We start from the raw sequence: 20,692 nt of genomic DNA, 5'->3' as shown, positions 1-20,692 counted from the left end.
AACGATGTGTGAGCAGGGGCGTTGTTATGGTGCAAAAGCCAATTTTTGTTCTTCCACAAATCCGAGCGTTTGTGGCGGATTGCTTCGCGCAAATTGCGAATAACTTGCAGGTAATATTCCTTATTTACCGTTCTACCCTGTGGCAAGAACTAATGATGCACCGGGCCCCTGGAATCGAAGAAAACTGTAAGCAAAACTATCACATTCGGCTGAACTTGGCGCGCTTTTTTCGGTCTTGACTCGTAGTATTATTTAGGGGAGGCGACCGACAGCGAAGGTCATTTGCGCCATTAGGGATGGACAGGAAAGAATGAAGCTTGGATAGAAACCCGGCGTCGGCATTAGCCTACTCTTTACGAAAGCGGCCAAGGGGTCCGCAGCTTCACGTCCTATCCGTAGGACGGCGTACTCAATCAAAGTGCCCTCCACAAAGCACCTCAAGCAGGGATCGAGATACCACTGAAAAATATTCAACATCGCCGGGATTTGAACCCGGGTCCTCTGGGTGGGAAGTCATGGCTCGTGCTACAGCTTCCATTGGGATGATTGAGCTTTAGTTTCTACGTTATAACCATAAACCCATGATTCGTCACCAGTTATCACCCATTTGGGAGGAGCATATTTGGGTCGTCGCGGACAGAGTCCAACACCTCATTAGCAATGTTAATGCGTTTCTGTTTTTGGTCAAAATTAAACAATTTTGGTACAAATTTCGCGGCGACCCGTGTCATGCCCAAATCATTGGTAAAAATCAATAGGCATGAGCCAATCAATATGTTTAGGTCCTCAGCAACTTCTCTAACGGTGGTTAGACGATTGGCCAATACTATTTTCGTCACTTCATCAATGTTTTCGTGTGTTGTTGACGTGCTCGGGCGTCCGGGATGCTCTTCCTCGTTCACATCTTCTCGGCCCTCTGAGAATATTTTTTACCACCGATAAAAGTTGCTTTGGTCCAAGGTGGCTTCTTTATATGCCACAGTCAACATTCGGAATGCGTCCGCGCACTTAATTTCGTTTTTCACATACAATTTTATACAGATACTTTGATCCATTTTTTGGGGCAGGCAGAAGACGACGACAAGCCGAAACATGTCCAAGAAAAACAGCTGTCAACAATTAACTGAACATTCAAAATGGTCGAACATTTTGGCATAAGTGAGAGACATAAATACCAACATAACGCCACAAAAAATCGAAAATCAAATACACGTAACCCGGGGAAATTCAAAATTCGTGATACTTTTTGAACACACCTTGTACGGGAGTCTGGACAACAATTTATTGGTTTTAATAGTTTAAATTTGGGAAGAGATGTCCCAGCACTTTGGATTCATGTTATTTCAATTTTATGATTGATTCCAAATTGTTGGAATACAATCGAAATCAATTGTGTTGTTTGAAATAAGATACATTTTTTACTAATGATTTTCTACTGTTTTTCTTTAGCACCAATCCAAAAGCAGCCATGTTTTGAACTTTCACATCGGACAATAAGCATGAAATAATAAAGTACAAAATCACAAGCACCAAAAACTTGGGTGCAGGAAAACCCAGTTGGGAATCGAAGGCAAAAAAAATCTGTGCTATAAAGTCACCCCGCTTCCACCGGAGGTTATTGTATTAAACGAATGTATTGTGAGTTATATAAATAAATGCATGCAGCCAAAAGTTCTTATACTAATAAAATCAGCTGAGAATTTACCCCTAAAAGACCACATGCAATATGGTATAGACTGCACGGTAATAAATTACCGAATTTGGAAAGTAATTCAATCGCATGTACATTTATACAAAAATTTCTTTCAGTGTAGGGGAGTATAGTGTCCCGATACTATTATATGAAAAAAATTATGCCACACTGAGTAGCTCAATTGCGGCACAAATAGTTGGTAGAAAATAGTTCGATTAAAAGCCTTTGAAAATTAAATAAAAATATTCCCATGAAAAAAGTAAAAACTACGTTTTCCAGGAAATATAATATTTGCTCTAAGAAATTTAGTTTGAGTTATCGTCCAATCAAAATTTTCAAAAATCTATCATTTTTGTGTGAAAAAATAACAAGTTTATTTACTCAGCCATCAATAACTTATGTTTCTAATTGAGCCTATGGGTAACAGGGGGCAGAAATGATTTAGCGTTATGGCGAATTAGGCAGAATCCGTTTAAGTATTAGTTTACCGGCAGAGTAAACTTTGCTTGCACGTCACTCCCAGGATGTGTATCAGCTTCAAATTTCTCCGACCCAAGGTTCACGGGTGCATAGAACTGGCCCACCGGGATCATGGCATACTCCATTGTTGCGCCGATGTCACTAGGCACAAGTCTTCGTCCAACTACTGTGTAATTACCGCCGGCATCACCATTGCCATCCAAACTGACGATGTAGCTGTTGGTAAAATACGAAAGCAATGGAACATTTAAGTAAAAATCTAAGCAAAACTTTGTGAACATTTATTTTACAGGAAGAATAAATTAAAAATCCCATACACAACAGACGTCACAACCCGACAGCAGTTTGAAGGTTAAGTTTAATGTTCACGTCTACCTAGTGCCACGACGAGAAAAACTCACGCATTTAGAGCATGGAAGGCAGTTCCCTTCCGACTGGCTTTCATATTCCCAGGAGGATGTAGCATGCACCAAGAATATCACACAGTTTACATTCGGATACAGATATCCTGCATCGCAATCCGGGTTTGAACCATGGACCCTCAATTCAATAGCCGAACGTTTTACCTACTCGGTTATAACGCCTACGGTTAAGGAACATACAGTAAGGAGACGGAAGAGAACTTAATTTATTCAACTAGTTAACTAAAGGAAATTCGTATTGATCATTTCCCTTGTTGATATTGTTCCCTCTTATTTAGGTTATCGACAACATGGAAAATATGTTTCCAAATTATCGAGGCTTGTGAATCATAAATTTGGCAATTAATGCGGAAACACAATGCGATGTGAAAAAATATTTTTAATGTTTATGTATAAAAAATCACTAATATGTCGGTTGAAGCGAAATTGACTGAGAACGATGACCCCGTAGCCAAATACGATGATATAATACGAGCGTTAAATGATCGTAGGGTCCGGAATCAAATCCGACGTATACCTTTGGACACATCTAGTTCACATAAGCTGTGTAATTTTTCAGGTAACAGTTATTTCTGGGAGGTCTCTGGTGGCATAGAAAAAAGGACTACCATGATATCCTTCTAGTCCTCCATGAACTGCATATATGTACCATAGTGCTTAGTGTTAAGTGAGCTTTTCAATGAATGAGCCTTCTGACTCCAAGTATCAAAACCAATCTCCGAGATAATTTCTGTGTCGGTGATGGTAGCAATATCATTCCTTAAGGCGTCAGTTGTATTTTTTAATTTGAAGAAACACATGTACCTTCGTGATTATGTGATATCAAAATGCAAGAGTTACTCGTTTGCTACTCGAAATATACCCGAAAAAAATTAAAAGACGTTTTTCTTCGAAGAGATTTACATTAAAAGTAGGCGTTATTGGCGATCTAATTTCAATTACTAAATTGAATATTATTTACATAATTTGTCACTAGCCAGTTAACATAGTAATTGTGTGTGTTTCTAATATAAAGGTGGTGATAAACATTGTATAAATGCAGTTGATTAATAATCAATCACGAGAAAAAAAATATTAAGCTTGCTTAATAAGGATTGCCGTGGTAAAATTTGATTGATTCATTTGGCCTTTCTTCAACATCTGCCATCCGAGCATACGTATCGGTTCGTTTAAAATGAGGGTTCCACAGAGAACGGACCCTTTAACCAGAGGAACAGGTGCGAGACTTGTTCCCGAGTAATCGTGTTGAAAGTGCTATTAAGATGAATCGGCAGGATACTAAACTGACCCCCCAATTCCCAAATTATGGCGTCAATGTCGACAGTGCCTGGGTAGGTGGGATCTTTGAGTGAAGTTTCCCCTTTGGGAGGGAATGTTTATTTTTCAATAATGGAAGAGAAGGGCTACTGAGGAGCGGAGGGAACTCATCGCTTTGAAGGGTCCAAACAAGTATGACTTATGGAAAACTTATGAAAAAAGTTTCCACTTACTGTATCTAAAAAGAATTAAATACAAAGGAAACCTTTATCCAGAATTCTGCATTGGTAACAAAAAATAATCATAGCACATTTTATTGCATTAAAAAAAACTGGATTTCGAAGTACTGTACTATCAACTCAAGGAATATCCATTGTGAAACTTCTCGCTACCATTATTGAAACCTATTTACCTTATCGTTTATTCGGCCTCGGAGGATAAGTACATAGTGCTCTTTATGAATTACTTGCGAACAATTTTTCAGCATAAAATGCTAATTTGAATATAATTATCTTTGCTTTGAACGGAGAACCCTAGTTATTAACTTTCATTCGCACATAGTCGAAGATATAATTATGATAAGTTAATGGGGCACATCAGCGATCTCAATCACACCGGCATTCAAAGCTGTCCTCCCTCTATGACTCACCTCTATTCGTGAGTCAGTCTTTACTCACCCCATGGCGCTGAGGTACCGAGCTCCCCGCATTGCTTCAATTATTGCAGTTCCGTTCCTTGAATCACCGCCAGAGAGCAGCACTGACTCCAAAGCTCTGGCGTACAAGTGCACAGCATCATAAAGGTAAGCTGCTTCTGGTGGAATCTTGAAGGAGGAGGAGCATGCGTTCCGTATTAGCCAAATACCCAAATTCGCGTGATGATTTAGGCGATGGTCATGGCGACATTACTGCCATTGAGTTTAGTGGAGAACATTCATAATTCGCTCCCGTATCCATTCACCCGGATCTTGATAAGTAAATATATCTTAGTTAAGTTTCAACTTCGATTTAAAAAAGCAGCGTTAAACGAAAAACGGACAGGATACGCTAAAAATCAAATCTGATGAGTGCGCCAAAATTAAGCACGTAAATGCAATTGTTTAAATAATGTAGTCAAAAAGGTTAAAAAATATGCCAACCAGAAGCTAAATACTGTTGATGTTATACTGAACCGCAATACTGTCAACCTCTATTTCGAATTATTTTGATAATTTCCTATAATAAGCCATCCTGACTCTATGACAGTGCTTTTGAATGGAAGGAAGTATTATACCATGGACATCACACAACACAAGGGACAACAACAAGAAATTTAAATTTGTAGGGTCAGAGATAGAGAGACTGAAAATGCGATCATCAACACTCTCCTTAGCTATTTACGTTGTATTCGAAGAGAGAGAAACTTGGACTGTGACCTCGTTCAACGCGGAAGTAATTTGTCTACAAAATATCATGCATCAAAATCGCATTTAAAAATGATATGAGGCAATGAGTGTCACAAAAAAAACCGAAATAATCTGCAAGTATTTCAATTTACTGCCATACAAATAATCCTCAAGAATTTAATCATTAGATTTGTTAAAATTATGCAGATAGGGAACGCGAACGTGGAATTATCATATTGCTTAAACAGAAAATTACATAACCTTGAGTACTTTGTGGTGCTTGTGAAACCTTATAGAATGATCAACAAGGATGTTTTAAATAAAAAGGAGAAGGATAAAGGGCGGAGAGAGGGAAAAATTTACCTGAAAGAGCCATAACGGAGCAAGAAGAGAAAATTATATTTCGCATGTTTTTTCCTCACTCTCTCGAACAATGACTCACAATGCCTATAAAGGTCAAATCATTCAAAAAACACAGAGAGATATATTAAAGAACGTAGGAAAGTGATTACCATCGAAATAAATAATGAAAAGTCATCTCTTTCCAAATTTATATCGCCAATATTTGCCTACATGTATTTCCAATGCCGTCTTTTCCTTTCGTCGGATTTTATATTGATCACAACGTAACGTTCGAGGATGAATAGAGGTGTTTATCCATTAATGCCAAAATAGTCAATCCATTCAAAACTCCAACAGAATTCTCAGCACTCAGTTACTACCGACAAGCACTCTTTTTTACGAGACTGAGCTTTGTGGAAAAAAACGAGATGTATTACCAACAGCTTTTGAGTTATGAAAAATATTCAAGAAATAAGGAAAATGGTAGTTATTACATGCAGTGCTGTTACATCGACGTAGAGCTAAGAATACATAAGGAACATTTCCTCTTAACTCGCAAGCTGGAATCAGACTGTAAATAATGTAAATAAATAAGAAATACATTAGAAGGAATAAGTATTCATAACGGGTACTTTGCATCCCTAATAATACACTTAAAATTTATAGTAGAAAACATAAATGTGAGAATTTTGCAGGGTAAAATCATTCAAATAATTGTAAAAATCACTCAGGATTTGAACCCGGCTCCCTCGTTTTCTGACCGAACGTATTACCCCATTAAATTCCGGAGGAATATTTTTGCATCGTAAGTCTCACATTATGCATGGGAAACTCCAATTAAGTTATTGTTGTGGCGTTTCCCACAGTTTCTATGAATTGGAAAAAAGTAATCACCTATTGTAAGTATGGCATTTTTTTAACTGTTACCCAGATAACTACTTATAGGAATTCATATTCCCCTTCAAACTAAAAGATTGTTTCCTACAATGTGCGATCTCCGGGTCGCAATTATCCTGAGAATGGGCCATTCTAAAATTCCTAATCGTGACCTACCAGTGAAAGAACAAATCCTCCAACCCACCTTGACAGCTACCCCCAAAGACACGAGGGGGTTCCTGAACGAGAAGGGCGGCAGCTCCATATAAGTGTTGACTAGAGTCGTGAACCGATCCGCGGCCTCCTGGATGGAGTTCACCGCGTCTCCCGAGCCGGGGGCTAAGGCTGCGCTGCCGACGCTGTTGTTCTTCCGGCTTCCCCAGGCGCTGCCACCCCGGGCCACGGGGAGCAGGCGCCGCCGGCTTCCCGGGGTCGAGGGTCGCGGGAGGGCCATGGCGCGCGGCCGGGCGCGGGGCGGGGCGGAGGATGAGAGGACGGGGGAGGGCGAGGGGAGGATGGATAGGTAGGAGCGGGAAGCGGAGATCGCTCGGGGGTGGGGGTGGTCGAGCAGCGGGCCCCCAAAGTACTTGGCGGGGGCGGAGGTGTCGTAAGGCTCTGAGGAATCCACGCCGACCACGAAGTAGTCCCCTGCAGTGACGGATGATGTCGGACGGAGAATTTTCGATTATCACAAAAGAGAATCAATACCCGAACTAAAAAGCATCGAAATTCAGTTAGGCATTCCAGGGATATTTTCACCAAGAAGCATAACCCCTGTTTTGCACTGGACCATATTTTTCAATTATAGGTAGATATTTTTCGCAGTAACCAACCTGGAGGGAGGAGCTTACTTGATACTAATTACAAGCCATAGAGAGAGTGAAATTCAAATATCAGGGCAAGGGTATCTTTCCAAGCTTCTTTCCACGAGCCGTTTGAGAAATACCAGGATTATCTTGTTAACAAGTGATAAAACTCGGCCAAAACTGGGAGTATCCATGGGCAACATCTGGATTTTAACCCGAGCACTCCTGTCAGTAGACGAATGGTCTTCCCCTGGGTAACAATCAATCTCCCAATAGCAGTATTTATATCAATCTTATCGGAAAGATCAAGACAATGAACTAAATACTAAGAAAAACGAACGATCGAATGAAAACAAAATCAAACGACACATTTGAGAATAAAGATTTCATTGTAATTCTGGGGATCACTTCCAAAAAGGTATCTGCACATAATGTATGCAGTAAATCATCAATATCAAATTTATCCTTCTTCTATGAAGGTCTTTTTTTCGAGATTTTTCATTGCGATAATACAGGATATAGGTAAATATCCCAATTCCTTTATAATTATTGTTTTCTTTTCTTTCCAGCTATTAATTATTGTCTTCTTTTTTGCCATCTTTTCAAACCAAAACGTGACACAAAGACACAGAACCATGTTTAAGAAATTAAGCACCCTCTTCTGTGCAGATATGTCCTTTTAAAAAAACATGCACTTAATCCTTGCTAAGCTAGGAACGCCGTTGTCTTGAAAGGCTTAATTTTCCCGATACTTCTGTTCCCTTTAAAACATTTGGGAGTCATCAGGCCTCATTCCATTTAGCCATTAAGTATCCCCGACCCACAAAGCCCACCAACTCATAAATTCTACTCATCTAAGAAATACCCATTAAGGAGATGATATTTTTTCTAGAAATGGCATTCCAAAAATCATGAGTCGCTTACATTCAGTGAATACTGATTTCGTAGAAAAACTGACTCGAGGCGTATCGTGCTCGACACACTCCATCGCAGAGACCGGAAGCGTCATAAGCACTTCTTTGATAGCTGAAAAAAAGTCTTTGCCCCACTACTTTCTACTCGGCGTAAATAAACTAAGGCTGATAAAACTATTAAAACTAGAGAAGTTTATCTATGAAAAAAATTTAGACCGAAAATATTTTAATCAAAAAATAACTCACCTTCAATTGAAGAAAATCTGAATTTTACCTTAATGAATTTTTACTTTATACAAAGTCTCTTTCGATTCGGTTAAAATAAAACTTCAGAAAAATTCAAGAAAAAAGGAAATGTCCTGATAAGTACTGCCAAAAATAATTTGGAATTAACTTACCGTTATCCAGGAGCTCCATCTCATCCATGGCAACCAGTAGACCAATATGCTCATAGTAATGGCCCAGGATGACATAAACTACAAATAAAGATAAGGAAGAATCAAGTGGGAAAACTGGAAGGAAGGAAAACGAGTAAAAAGCCTAAGACCGTAGTTCAAGCATTCAATGGACTTCGCCCTGCAACATTTTTTGACATATCAAACAATTACAGACTCTATAGTTTAGTTACCAAACAATAAAAACAAACATACCATGGTATAAGTAAACTGTAATCAAAATGATCAGGTACGTGATACATGATACTGTGGTCAGGAAAAAACCTAAATTAGAAAATATTACCAGTAACACGCATAAACATTTTAAAAAACTTAACTCAGCTATAAAAATTAAAACAAAGAATATGTTCAAAATTGCAGCAAAATTTAGAGAAATTTGCACCGAAAAGAAAAAAAAATTAGAGGACCATCATATCAATAGCTGTCTAAAAACAAAACCACCCTCTTGAAAAATTTGTCAGCTTTAATGAACTATCTTGTACTTTACACGGCCTTAAAAACTAAATATAAACCATATTTGAAATGTGTCAGAGCACTCGTAACGGCTTTTCCGTGCAAGAAAAGGCTCAGAAGTCAAATATGAGGCCAATGGCCTGATGGATTAATTAATTACTCTAATAAATGTAAAGAGAAAAGTTATTCTAAAATTCATTTGTAACAATGGTGACACGAGTCAGTCAGAAAATGAAACTTTTAAAATAATCTAATATAGCCACTAATGATCACATATCTTGAGGTTTTCGTCACAACGCCAATTCCCTTACAACTATCCTCACGATCCATGTTCTTATCTATTCATTTATTGCCGAATTTATACATATCACCTTAACGATAATCATTTTCCTCTGCTTAAGAGACGTTATTAAATATATACTAATAATATATAGATAATTAATAATGGTTTATATATCTAACCTTATCAAAAATATAATACATACAGTTGGGCATCGTGATCTTCAAGCTACAGATGATATCAGAATTTATGTAAACAGAAATGAAACTCCTGAGTAATATTTCACAAGTTACTTAAGGACACGGAACATGCCGTATTCTTAAATAAATTGTGAAAATTTGCTTAGTAATTTCAATTTCTGTCTGTGCAAAGATGGAATTTTACGTAGTTAATGCTTCTGCAGCAAACATTATCAGAATTTGTTGGCCCTTAGACTCCTAACGGATCTTACCACTTAGGCCCTATCGGGTACTTTAAACACAAGTGCAGACAGTAAGAATTAACTAAATTATCCAAAACAATGAGCGTCTTAGTTGATACTGTAGTAATCACGCTGAGCAATGAAAAACTGTCAGTGAAACAATCTGAGGTGGACTACAGGTGGGAGAATAATTCACTTGTGCGAAAAAATCTCTCTCCGTTCCTAAGATTTACTAATAAGATTCAGTGCGTCGAGATTTCTGGTATTTAGCATAATGTGCCAATATTTGCAGACGTTTCATAACGACATCAATGAAAATTCAAGTATGTAACGGCCCTAATTTTATGATAAAACTAGAATTCTCTCTAATATCGAGGAAGTGCTATTTTTATGAAAGATAATATGCTGTAAACATATTCAGGACTTACTTGAGTTTTTTCTATGATTATCAAATATATGTTATTCTTCTTGTAAATTTAAATAAATCACGGAAAGGAGACAGGAAATCACAACTTCGGAATTCAATGAGCTTAAAACTGATTGTTTGTTTGGTATTGCAAACATTTTGTTTCGATACCTTTCCCAGAAGGAATGCATCCATTAATCATAATGGGCCAATAAACATAAACGCACCCGGAGATTTTGAAAAATGAACGAAAGAAGGTGACGGAGAGGAATCCTTGAACGATTACACTCAAGCTTGCATTTCCCAGACGTCGAGACGACGAGGTGGCAAAAAAAAGAGGGCGAAAAAAAAATACATTTCCTCTGGTTAAGGAATGCGAGGAAGTGATCAAGAGTTCACTTAAGAGCATCGTTTCATCAGATGAGAATGTGCGCGTCTTTGGAAGCACTCCATCGCCCGAGGGGGAGGCTCGAGAAAGCGATATCAAGGGAGTGGGGGAGGGGCTATTGCACGGAGGATGAATGGCCTAGGAGAGGGCGGAGGGGATGAAGGGAGGGGGTGGAGGAGAGCGGAATTGGGAGCGCGAGGGCCAGAAGGAGAGAAGGTTTCTCCTGTTTAGACGACGGGGGGCGTGAGTTTATTGGCATCGACGAATAAAAGAAAATGAAGGCTATATAGGAATGGCGAAGACCGGCTGGATGCTCTCGAGGGGGAGTGGGAGGAAGGATAGTGGTGGTGCTAGGAGTAGCAGTAGGCCAGAGGAGGATGGGAAAGGGTGAGGGATGTTTGCAGGGTTGCCACCTCTCCGGTTTCGAAACGGAACCTTCGGGTGCTAACGGCGTTTTCTCCCGGCTTTTTGACTTCAAACCTTTACCCAGAAGCAAAAAAAAAAGACTTGGTTTTAAAATTCAATGTGATACATTTTATATTAAAAGATCATATCGCACCTTATAGTCCCCGGAGATGATTGAACGCCCCCCCACACCACACCACTTTCGATCAAAAACGCACATTCTCTGATTAAAATATACTCATAGTGAGCCTTTTTCGGGCGTCACACTTAAAAAGTCTGAATTGAAGTTACCCGAAGTTCTTTTTACCGCAGGCATTCGAAGAGGTTGACATAATCAATTTTGATATTTGAACGGTTCGTTGATTCGTGAATTCGTTATTTCCTTTTGAAACGCTGGCAGTTTTCGCTACCAGAAGTCCAGACCACGCCGTCTCCGGGCACTGTGTGCACACATTTTTCTGGTCGCACAAACGAAACTGATGGGCTCATTTTCACTTCGGAGAGTTGTACAGCACGCACGCTTTCACCTTCCACACTTAGTATCGAGACTCTCCCTCTGAACTAAGTGCCGTGTAAAGCGATCGCAAAGACAATGATCAAGAGAGATTAAAGTCACTAAGTGACGAGACGAGTGGATGGCAGTCGAGGATTATTTCCCCCGATCCTCTTAAAAAAAGGACACCACAATGGAAGGAGAAATATTTTAAGACGGGAGAGAGCGTAGGCCCTTAAGACAACAAATTCACCTCGAATAGTTAAGAGAAACCAGCGGAAGTCGTATTCCGGTATAGAAAAAGAAACCCCATCCCTCCCACTCTCTCTCTTACCATTGTAGGGAATCAGGGTACTTTGAACTGTTGACAGTGCCTGATGGAGGAGGAAGGAGGAGAAATGGGAAAGATGGGAGACTTTCGATGAAGGGAGTGACGGGCGAAGAAGGGAACTAGGAGAGGATCCGAGGGGTGTGCGTCAAACGAACCTTGCGAAGGGAAAATGCGGTGGGACGATAGGAGGGGAAGAATGGGTGGAGGCGGGATATATATGGAGGAATGAGTGGCGAGTCGGGGAAATGGAGGGAGTCGGGAAGGAGTGCCAAGCGAGGTAATATTAGGGGCGAGAGGAGGGTGAGGGAAGGGGAGAGCAGGGGTGAGGCGAACGCGTGAGAAACATAAACATGAAAAGTTGGCGTCAAATCGCTCAATGTTTCCGCGCCGTTGTTGTAACGGTCGACGGAGCTTAGAACGTTGCCCATACCTCCCGTATGGACAGAAAAAATAAAATAAACAACCAGAAGAAGTGTGAAAAATGGTTCGCGTATTATTGCTAAGGGAGAGGGAATTAAGATATCGCCCAAGCCAATGCTTACATGAGCAAAAAGAATCAAGTGAAGTCATAAGCTTTGTGATGGAGTTGGTTCGCGTTTGAAATGTAGAATACGCGTCAGGTATTTTTACCCATTTTGAAAAAATTTTAAAGCAAGGAATGGAAAAGGTTTAGAGAAAATCCGTGTTGAATAAAATGAAAATAATTATGTAAAATTGTGACGAAAATAAGAGTAGGCGTGAGTTGGGAGGAATTAGGCGGAAACCCATTGATTCGCGATGATAGTAAGCAACATCTAAGACATTTAGAAAGGTACAGGACAATTGAACTTCCTTGAGACACTGAGGAAGTTATTATGGCACCAAATTTTACTAATAGATTTTAACAACGAGATAAAATAAGAGAGACAGTCGTGGTCACTGGCAGTAGCATTGTGGCGTCCTTTTTTTCATCGGACGATAGGCAATCATAACAGTATCAAACCCAAGCATCCAAATATATTTACCAACAGGCAAACATTTAATATTTTATTCCATTACTGAATGACGTATATAGGTTTATGTTTGGTGGTATTTAATATCGAAACACAAAAATTCAACCGCAAAAATGGGATTCAAAGCATCAAACGATTATTGTTGGACATCCAATTCAATTGGCCCATAGATCAATAGATAAAATACAGAAGCAGAATATAAGACAAATAAATAGATTTGGAAGAAAAAGTTAAAATAGGAAAGTGCGAAAAAGTTGGAAGTATAATGCATTACAATCACTCAATTGTTCCCAAAATCCAACCTCCGTAATCCAAATATTAACCTGTGAACGCCGATATAATTCCTATTTAGCTTTGAAACAATATTTCCATTGGGGAGACATCTTTTAATCCCTATACAGTAATTTTTGCACTCACCCCTGGCGTTTTCCTTAGTGTCCTCGATTATCTTATGGAATGGATTATTCATGTACCCCAAGTGGAAAGGACCCGGCCAAGTTTTCACTGCTCGCACTCCCACTCCCGAAGCCTCGAGGGCCACCAAAAGTGTCGCTGCAACGGCCGAGAACTCGGAATCCACAGAAGTTTGGTGCACGAACGCTACCTGTTGATAGAGATTTAAAAATCCCAATAATTTGTTTTATTAAAAAAATAAAACTTCCCGTCCCAGGTAAGGGCAGAAGATTTTGTAATGTCACGAAGGCCGGGAGCGCTAGCGCGCGCTCCTTCCAGGTGCCCGAGGGTGGAACAAAGTCGAGATGTGAAGTGAAACCGAGGAAAATCGCGGTAAAATCTGACGTTAGATGAGAAGTGTAAACAACACAGCCCGCCATATTCAAGGGGCTTGTAGGGACGTGCGTTCTCTCTGCTCCCAAGATCGGAGCAGAGATACCTGAGGGAGAACGAGAGCCCGATTACCCATCACCAGGTATCACTATATCAGAGGCCGTAGGGTGTGGCAAACAGTACGGCGCCAAAAATTTCCAAAGAAATTACAAATCCCACAAATCAATGCCAAACTTTGAATCCTAATGTCATTTGCTAATTTTCAGCACTTTGCCCTTATGGTGAAATTTAAAAATTGCGTACATCTTTGCTCTATTAAGAACTATCATTAAGCATTCGTGCTATTCGACGGTATATAATAAACTTTGGGAAAAGCATGAGCCCAAGTCTCATGTTTTTCTCCTGAAGATTAAGAAAGGGTTACTGCGATTAAGAAATTTTACTAGTTGCTCAGAGTAATTTCAGCATTCTATTATTAAAATTAGCAGAGTTCTCAAGATTGGATATCTTTCCTCGCTCTCTAATAACCCTCTAACCATTAACTTTGGTGAAAAACTTAAAATAACCTAGAGGTTATCACATTAATTCTTACTTGGAAATAGTTCTTGGTGTGAACGTCTTTTCACACTGAAATAAAAATTAAGGGAAGGAAGAACCATGACATAAACCACTATTCCTTTCAAAAGATGACACGAGCAGATGAAAAGATAAAGGAAATCGCGAGATGGTGAAGACAGCAATGGTTACGCCAGAATTATAACTCTGACAGCTTGACACAAGTCCATTGAGTTTAAGGGTCCAATCAATACATGGCAGCTTCCTAACTTACGGGTCGCCGTCACATTTATTCCGGCGTGAGGAGGCGTGGGTGCGCTTTTCTATCCAATGTTTCGTAATCCTCATCAGCCACTGTGGAAAAAGAGTGGAGGCTAGGGGTGACAAGCTCTCCCATGGAGAGTGGGCCAAAAATACACCCGGCAATTCCCGTAAGCGACCGTATGTGAATGAAAGCAATGAATCAAACATATTTTTCAGAGTTTTCATAGACTGCGAAATAGAACGAGGGGGCAACGTGCTAACACAGAGTTTTCAGTTTGGTTGCCTATATTTATTCCTTCGAGAATTTGCTATGATTAAACTTTCACGATAAGTTACAAGCAATTATCTGTTTCTACAAAAATTAGCAATAGATCACTTGCCATCGTTTACATTGTTCTAAAAAGATGACAACAATAGGTATGTCAATCATCAAAATCGTTATCATCGTTAATATATGATATAAAACTTACGAAGGAACATAAATTTTCAATGAAAAGGCCGGATTAAGTGAGTTTAATCGTTAACCCTTTGACAAATGTAACAATAAGCGTAGTTTTTCTTATTCCAGTTCTCAAATCTTAATGCCCACAGAAATGAGTACCCTTGTTTTTCAACTTATGCCAATTTTGAATAATTTCGGAGGAGGGATGGAGTAATAATAACAAGACAAATCGCTCGTGATTGAGGATTGAAAGAGAATTATGTGTGAACAGGCTTAAATTCTTTATGTTTTATTTATGTTTTTGCTTTATGCATTACTAATGTAATAATAATAAATTATGTTTCTTTAATATTGGAAATTTTCAAAATCGAGATATTTTTTATTGCATTTCATTGTGAATTTATCGTGAAGCAATATAAAAATAAATAAAATTAATCGTTACGTTTTACCTGTCGACCCAAATACATAGGATTCTCAAATAAGTCAACAATTCATGAAGGTCGCAGTAACGAAGTAATTATTTTATCACTATAACCCTAAGGATACGGGGATTATTGCGCTTACCTGTGTCCAATTAAAATATAACAGAAGTGAAACAACGGACTTTGAGATCTGGGTATCCGGCGGACGAGTTCGAGCGAAGGTGGGGTAACGCTTCTTGTCCGAAGTCTCCCGGTGGGTGCAGAACTGAAACGGAAAAAAAGAAGACATCTCGACTAATTCGGTTCTGTTTACATGCTTGCGTGTTCGTGAGGTCGTCTTGAATGAAAATCGAATTCACACTGAAAAATGGCATCGTTCAACACTTTAAAATGGACCTTTGCAGGGAGGGGTCTGTTTCTCGGAAATGGAAATGGCCCACGAGAGAGAAAGCAGGGTCCGATCTCTTGACGTGGGATCACCCTTTAAAACAATTTTTAAATCCGTCGGAAAGTCCCACTCAACTTCTGGACGGGTTATAAATAAGTGCCATGTAAATATCATCGCTGTAGTTTCCACCTCGAAATCAACGTCTATAAATGAACTTCCTGTGGCTATAACATTCACGGTAATTGAGTACTAATGTGCTCTGACGGCTGAGGTCATTTTGCACAATTGACTCACGACCAGAAATATAATTCCATTACATTAGATCATCGGTTACGGAAAAGAAGACTCAATCCTTCAATTGCAGAGTTATCCCGAGGAGGTATAGCCGGGGTGGCTTCCACGGACATGGCTGGATGAATTCCTACAATAATTCAAATCCTGGATTATATAGGGAATTTACAGTAAAATTTTAAAGTTTTTATTCTTGCGTTTGGGTATGTCAGTATTTTCGAGAGACCGTTGCGAGAGAAAAATTCATAATAATCCAATGGAATTATGAATTACTAACTATAACGTTCAAGTTTTAATTTCAGAATAATTTCACTGGAGATTTATACCCCAAATATAACCTTTCATTTTTAACCTGGCCTGTACATTTTTATCTTTAAAACTACTACGCGATTATTACTAATTTATTCTATAAGATTAAAAAACTAAATACTTTTATTTAATATGGTATCAATAGCGACACGGCCACACAATTTCAAATTCATGATGTTAAGAATGAAACTCAAACCTATGGATGCCCTTAACTAAATAAAAATTGCATGACTCAATGGGATCCAGAAATTTCTGACAAAATTCATGCGGTAAGGAGAAATAAACTTATTCTAACATAAGAGCATGGATTTTACACAGGTTATAGACCAGTAACATTGGGTCGGATTTAAGGCTTGTGTTGATTGCAGTTTAATGATAGACATAATCAAATTCCTTAAAATAAATTATCTTGTTTCGTTTGCATATTAATCCAAAAAGGCATAAAGGGAAATTTTTGACACTGTAGTATCCAAAACGCGTAACATTTCTACCCTGACTGGAAATAAACTCTAGTCAAGGTTATTGTTATTTTAGCATGGTTCCACTTCTTATCAATCGCACAAAAATGAATGAAACTAGTCGAAATCACATAATTCGGAATATGCAACGAAGACAAACCCTCCTCACGTTCGAAGTTAATTATAATGTTCACGGATTTGTTGTTGTGCTTCTTTAATAGTTCGTAAATAAAAGGATATGGCATGGCGGGGGATGATGGGAGCGGGTGAGCTGCGTAACCACTTCCAAGGTCTATGTTGTCGTTGGCGGTTGGAGCTGACGAGATGGCACCGGGCCACAATAATACGAATCCACACTCCGCCTTTGACGACTCCAAAGGATCACGTCCTAAGTGCCAAAAAATTATATTCGCATAACCCGAGGAGGGCGTATCAATTCCGCTCTCGGTTTCTTTCCATCTGAAAATGCACCTGACGCGACGTTCGGGAAGTGCGGGAGGTGGGAGCATAAAAAAAATAAAGTTCGTGGGAAAGGAAAAGGATTAATGGAGTACGAAATAGGATGGAGAGACGAGGGTGGAGAAAGGGAGGAGAGAGAGAGAGGAGGAGAAGGGTTGGATTCGAGGGAAAAAACTCGGTTTATGGAGAGCGACATAGAGGAGGGGAAGGAGAGGAAGGATCAAGAAGTGAAAGAAGGTTTCGAGTGGAAAGGGAAAGGGCGAATAGAAAGGGAGACCCAAGATATAACGTGGGAGAAGAGTGATTTACAATGCATTCCGAATCACGAGACTCACTTGGGCAGCGGAGAAAACAAATAAATAAGGGGAAAATAAATAATTGCATGCATACGTTTCCACGAGCGCACTGCTTAATTTATGACCCCGCGCTTAATATAGGCGCATCCTTATTTGCGACTTATTTCTATTTAGTTATTTTCCCTTTGAAACGACATGCCTGCGTACCGTGTCAGCGAAAACGGAGAGAGGAGTGGAAGAAGGGTGCTTACGTGGTGGACCAATCAGCGGTGAGTTGAGGTCACCGTTTTTGAGAGCGATTGCAACGCGCGCAGAGCCATAAAAGACTCGTTTAAAGCGGAATGGTTTTGTTCAGATGACGAATGCAACAGGGGCAAAATTTTCAGAATTCATTTTGGAGCTAAAAAGAGAACGGGGCAAAATTTTTTTTCTACCTCTATTAGTTAGCTAAAGACATTTCCTTCTTCAAAAGCAGCGAAATAAGTAAAATATCAGTCCAGTCCGTAAACGTAATTTTCGTCCTTGTCAAATGATAATCGTCTTTGGTAGATAAAAAAATTAAAATATTCAGATATTGAAACAGACGGAAAAATGAATCAAATCCATTGCATCGGCGGGCTGGAAGGGATTTACTCCGTATATGATCTTGAGTTTAAGTCTGCACTTATTTGGCCACGCAGAATGTAACAAAAAATAACGCTACCATTATCCGGCGCATTTAAAATTAATCTAATTTCACATGCTGCATGAATGGATGTAAATTATTTTAAGATATTGTACTCCCATCAATGATTTTTCTATATTTCTGATTCTAATGAACATTGGTCATTAAATAAACCCTGTTACAAAGTACAGGGATGTATGATATACATTTAATATCAAGACGGTGGAAATTCTCGGTTAAATATTCCTCGGTGAATCAGTTCAAACAAGTGCTCGATGAGTTACGGGACTTGCTTGTATATTTTTTTAAAAACCTATTAATATGACTAAATCTATTTACACTCTCAAAGGAGTGTTTCATAAGCTGAGGGCAATTTTTAGCATCCGTTATTCTTGGGCAAATACATCCCATGCCCAGCAGCCCCGTAAGCTCATTCAGCACAAGTGAGTGAAAAAAAGAAGATCTTCGTTTTTATAATATAATAAGACCCCTGGAGAATAGATGACATCAAATAAGCATGATAATTCTAGTAGTAGAATAGCACAATTTCAAATTTATTTGCAAGCAAAAAGCTGCACTGCTTTCAGAATAATGAGATTAAGACGAACGTTGGAAGCATCATGAAAATGAATCAACAATGAACGTGACAAACAAAGTCACTCTAAATCAATTGAGCATATTTCAAACTCGAAGGCGTGGATCTTCTTGTGTGCACATCTTTTCAACGCAGTCAAGGACACAAAACCGAAATGAACCAGAGAGAGATGAGGCCATGAAAATTTTTGCGATTTAATTGCTTTCTCTACGGCCGAGGGGACTTAAATATTCCAATGTTTGGGCGGAGCAGAAAGAAGCCGAGGGAAGCTGAAGGAAATGAAAGATCGTCGGGAAGGGACAGAGGAAAGGGGAGAAGAAAATAATGACGACGGCCGACTTACGTTGGGGTAGGCGTAATGGGCGAGATGGAAGAGGGAGAGAGAAAAAAATGTGGGAGAGGAAGTGAGAAGGGGAAGGAAGGAAGGAGAAGAGGGATGAATAGAGCTGCAGGGGGAGGGAAGCGAGACGCGAAGAGGAAGAGATAAAAAATGATACGGCCTAACGGGGTCGGAAGGGGTGTGGGTGGCGGGGACTTCGATATCGACGCCAATGCTTCTGAATTATTGTTTCATTTACTAGCGATAGTAAAAAATACTACCAATATCGCTGAATTCTGCCTATTTGCGATTTCTATGATTATTGTAGGAATTTTAAGTGGAATGTTTCCAACTTGGGGTGCCGTAAACATCTGTTCCAAGCCATCACGTACAGACAACGGACGATGATTGATGTGTTTCGATTCTTTTAATTTTGCAGAGGCTCAAAATTTTCAACCTTGGGCACTAGACTAATAGCTCCCATAACAACGCCGGAGCGAAGGTTTCGCTTATGCATATTAATGAATATGTTTATGCATCAAACATCTTCCTTATTTGTTCTTGGACTAAGGAATATCTCCCGTTTTATCTAAATTATGTTATAGTGACTCCTACTGTAATTATGTTGTCTATCCTCGATGCACCCAAGTCTATGGTGGAAACACATTTTAACGTAATCAGACACACTGTTCATTCACATATTGTATACTCTTTTCTCACAGAAGTAAGGTTTTTGGGTAGTCCAAAGGACTTTAATATAGTCGCAAAATATTCCCTTTATTAGAAGTAAATACGCTATCAGTTATCGGATTAGTAATGCTTAAATTCTCGTTGCTTGATTTTATTTTTAATTAAAAACTGAAAGACTTCAGATGACACCTTCAGTCATTGTATTGGATGGGTATCAACTTAAAAAAAACTTCTTTTTACCTAAAGTTTTCGATAACAACCTGGTTAACGAGATTCAAGGATAAAATCGAAAGCCAAAGGGTTAGGACCGAAAACTAAATAACCAAACGGGAGAGAGGATGATGAAAAGGGAGGAAAGAGAGTGGCAGTGGATGGCGGACGGAAGTCTGGTGGAGAGTTAGACGGGAAGCGAAGGGAGAGAGTGTACGTGAAACGAGAGCTGGAGGCGGGGAGGAAAGCGGAGGAGGGTGGTGAGGCGTTGGATGGGAAAAGACGTCCAGACAGGGAAGGAAGGGGGAGATAGGTTGAGACAAGATAGAGCGTCAGAGAGAGGGGGAGGGAGGGGGAGGAGTCGCTGGTGTGGGATGGGGAGTGGGAACGAGTAGGGAGGGATAGGTTGGTGAGAGAAAAACTTCGGTAAGCACTTGGGCCACGCATCTGCGTGGGCGCGAAATTTATTTACGATTCCCTAATTTTGGACGGAGAGGATAATTTTTAGAACAACGGCCTTCGCCCTAGGGGTACGCCCCCTTCCCGCCTTACCCCCCTCCCGCTCCCTACATATATGAGGTCCCTGCTCCTGCAATCCGCGCGCATCCTCCCTTTTAACGCGCTCGTATCGTGGAGAGCGAGAGTGAGCACACGCGCTGTCTTTGACAGGCAATCGCGTTATTTCGATCCTTGTATTCTCGGAAGCGGAGAGTGATAGCGGCGGATAGAGGCGTTCCGTAGGCGCG

General features: G+C 39.8%; 1 protein-coding gene across 1 annotated transcript in view; it reads right to left on the bottom strand.

Moving 5' to 3' along the window:
* The window catches only part of LOC139686095 (guanylate cyclase 32E), a 70,929-nt gene that overhangs the window by 36,058 nt on the left and 14,179 nt on the right, over positions 1-20,692 (bottom strand). The window contains exons 3-8 of the mRNA XM_071583298.1: positions 15,410-15,532; positions 13,216-13,402; positions 8,573-8,650; positions 6,660-7,102; positions 4,530-4,675; positions 2,182-2,389 (exon numbers count right to left, since the gene is read on the bottom strand). Of these exons, the coding sequence (XP_071439399.1) occupies positions 2,182-2,389; positions 4,530-4,675; positions 6,660-7,102; positions 8,573-8,650; positions 13,216-13,402; positions 15,410-15,532 (1,185 nt within the window). The remainder of the gene's footprint in view (positions 1-2,181; positions 2,390-4,529; positions 4,676-6,659; positions 7,103-8,572; positions 8,651-13,215; positions 13,403-15,409; positions 15,533-20,692) is intronic.

This window comes from Hetaerina americana, unplaced genomic scaffold (genome assembly GCF_022747635.1).
Source record: "Hetaerina americana unplaced genomic scaffold, ioHetAmer1.1.p SCAF_1, whole genome shotgun sequence".
Lineage (NCBI taxonomy): Eukaryota > Metazoa > Arthropoda > Insecta > Odonata > Calopterygidae > Hetaerina > Hetaerina americana.
Note: the sequence above shows the minus strand (reverse complement) of the source record. Positions and strands in the feature narration are given on the sequence as shown.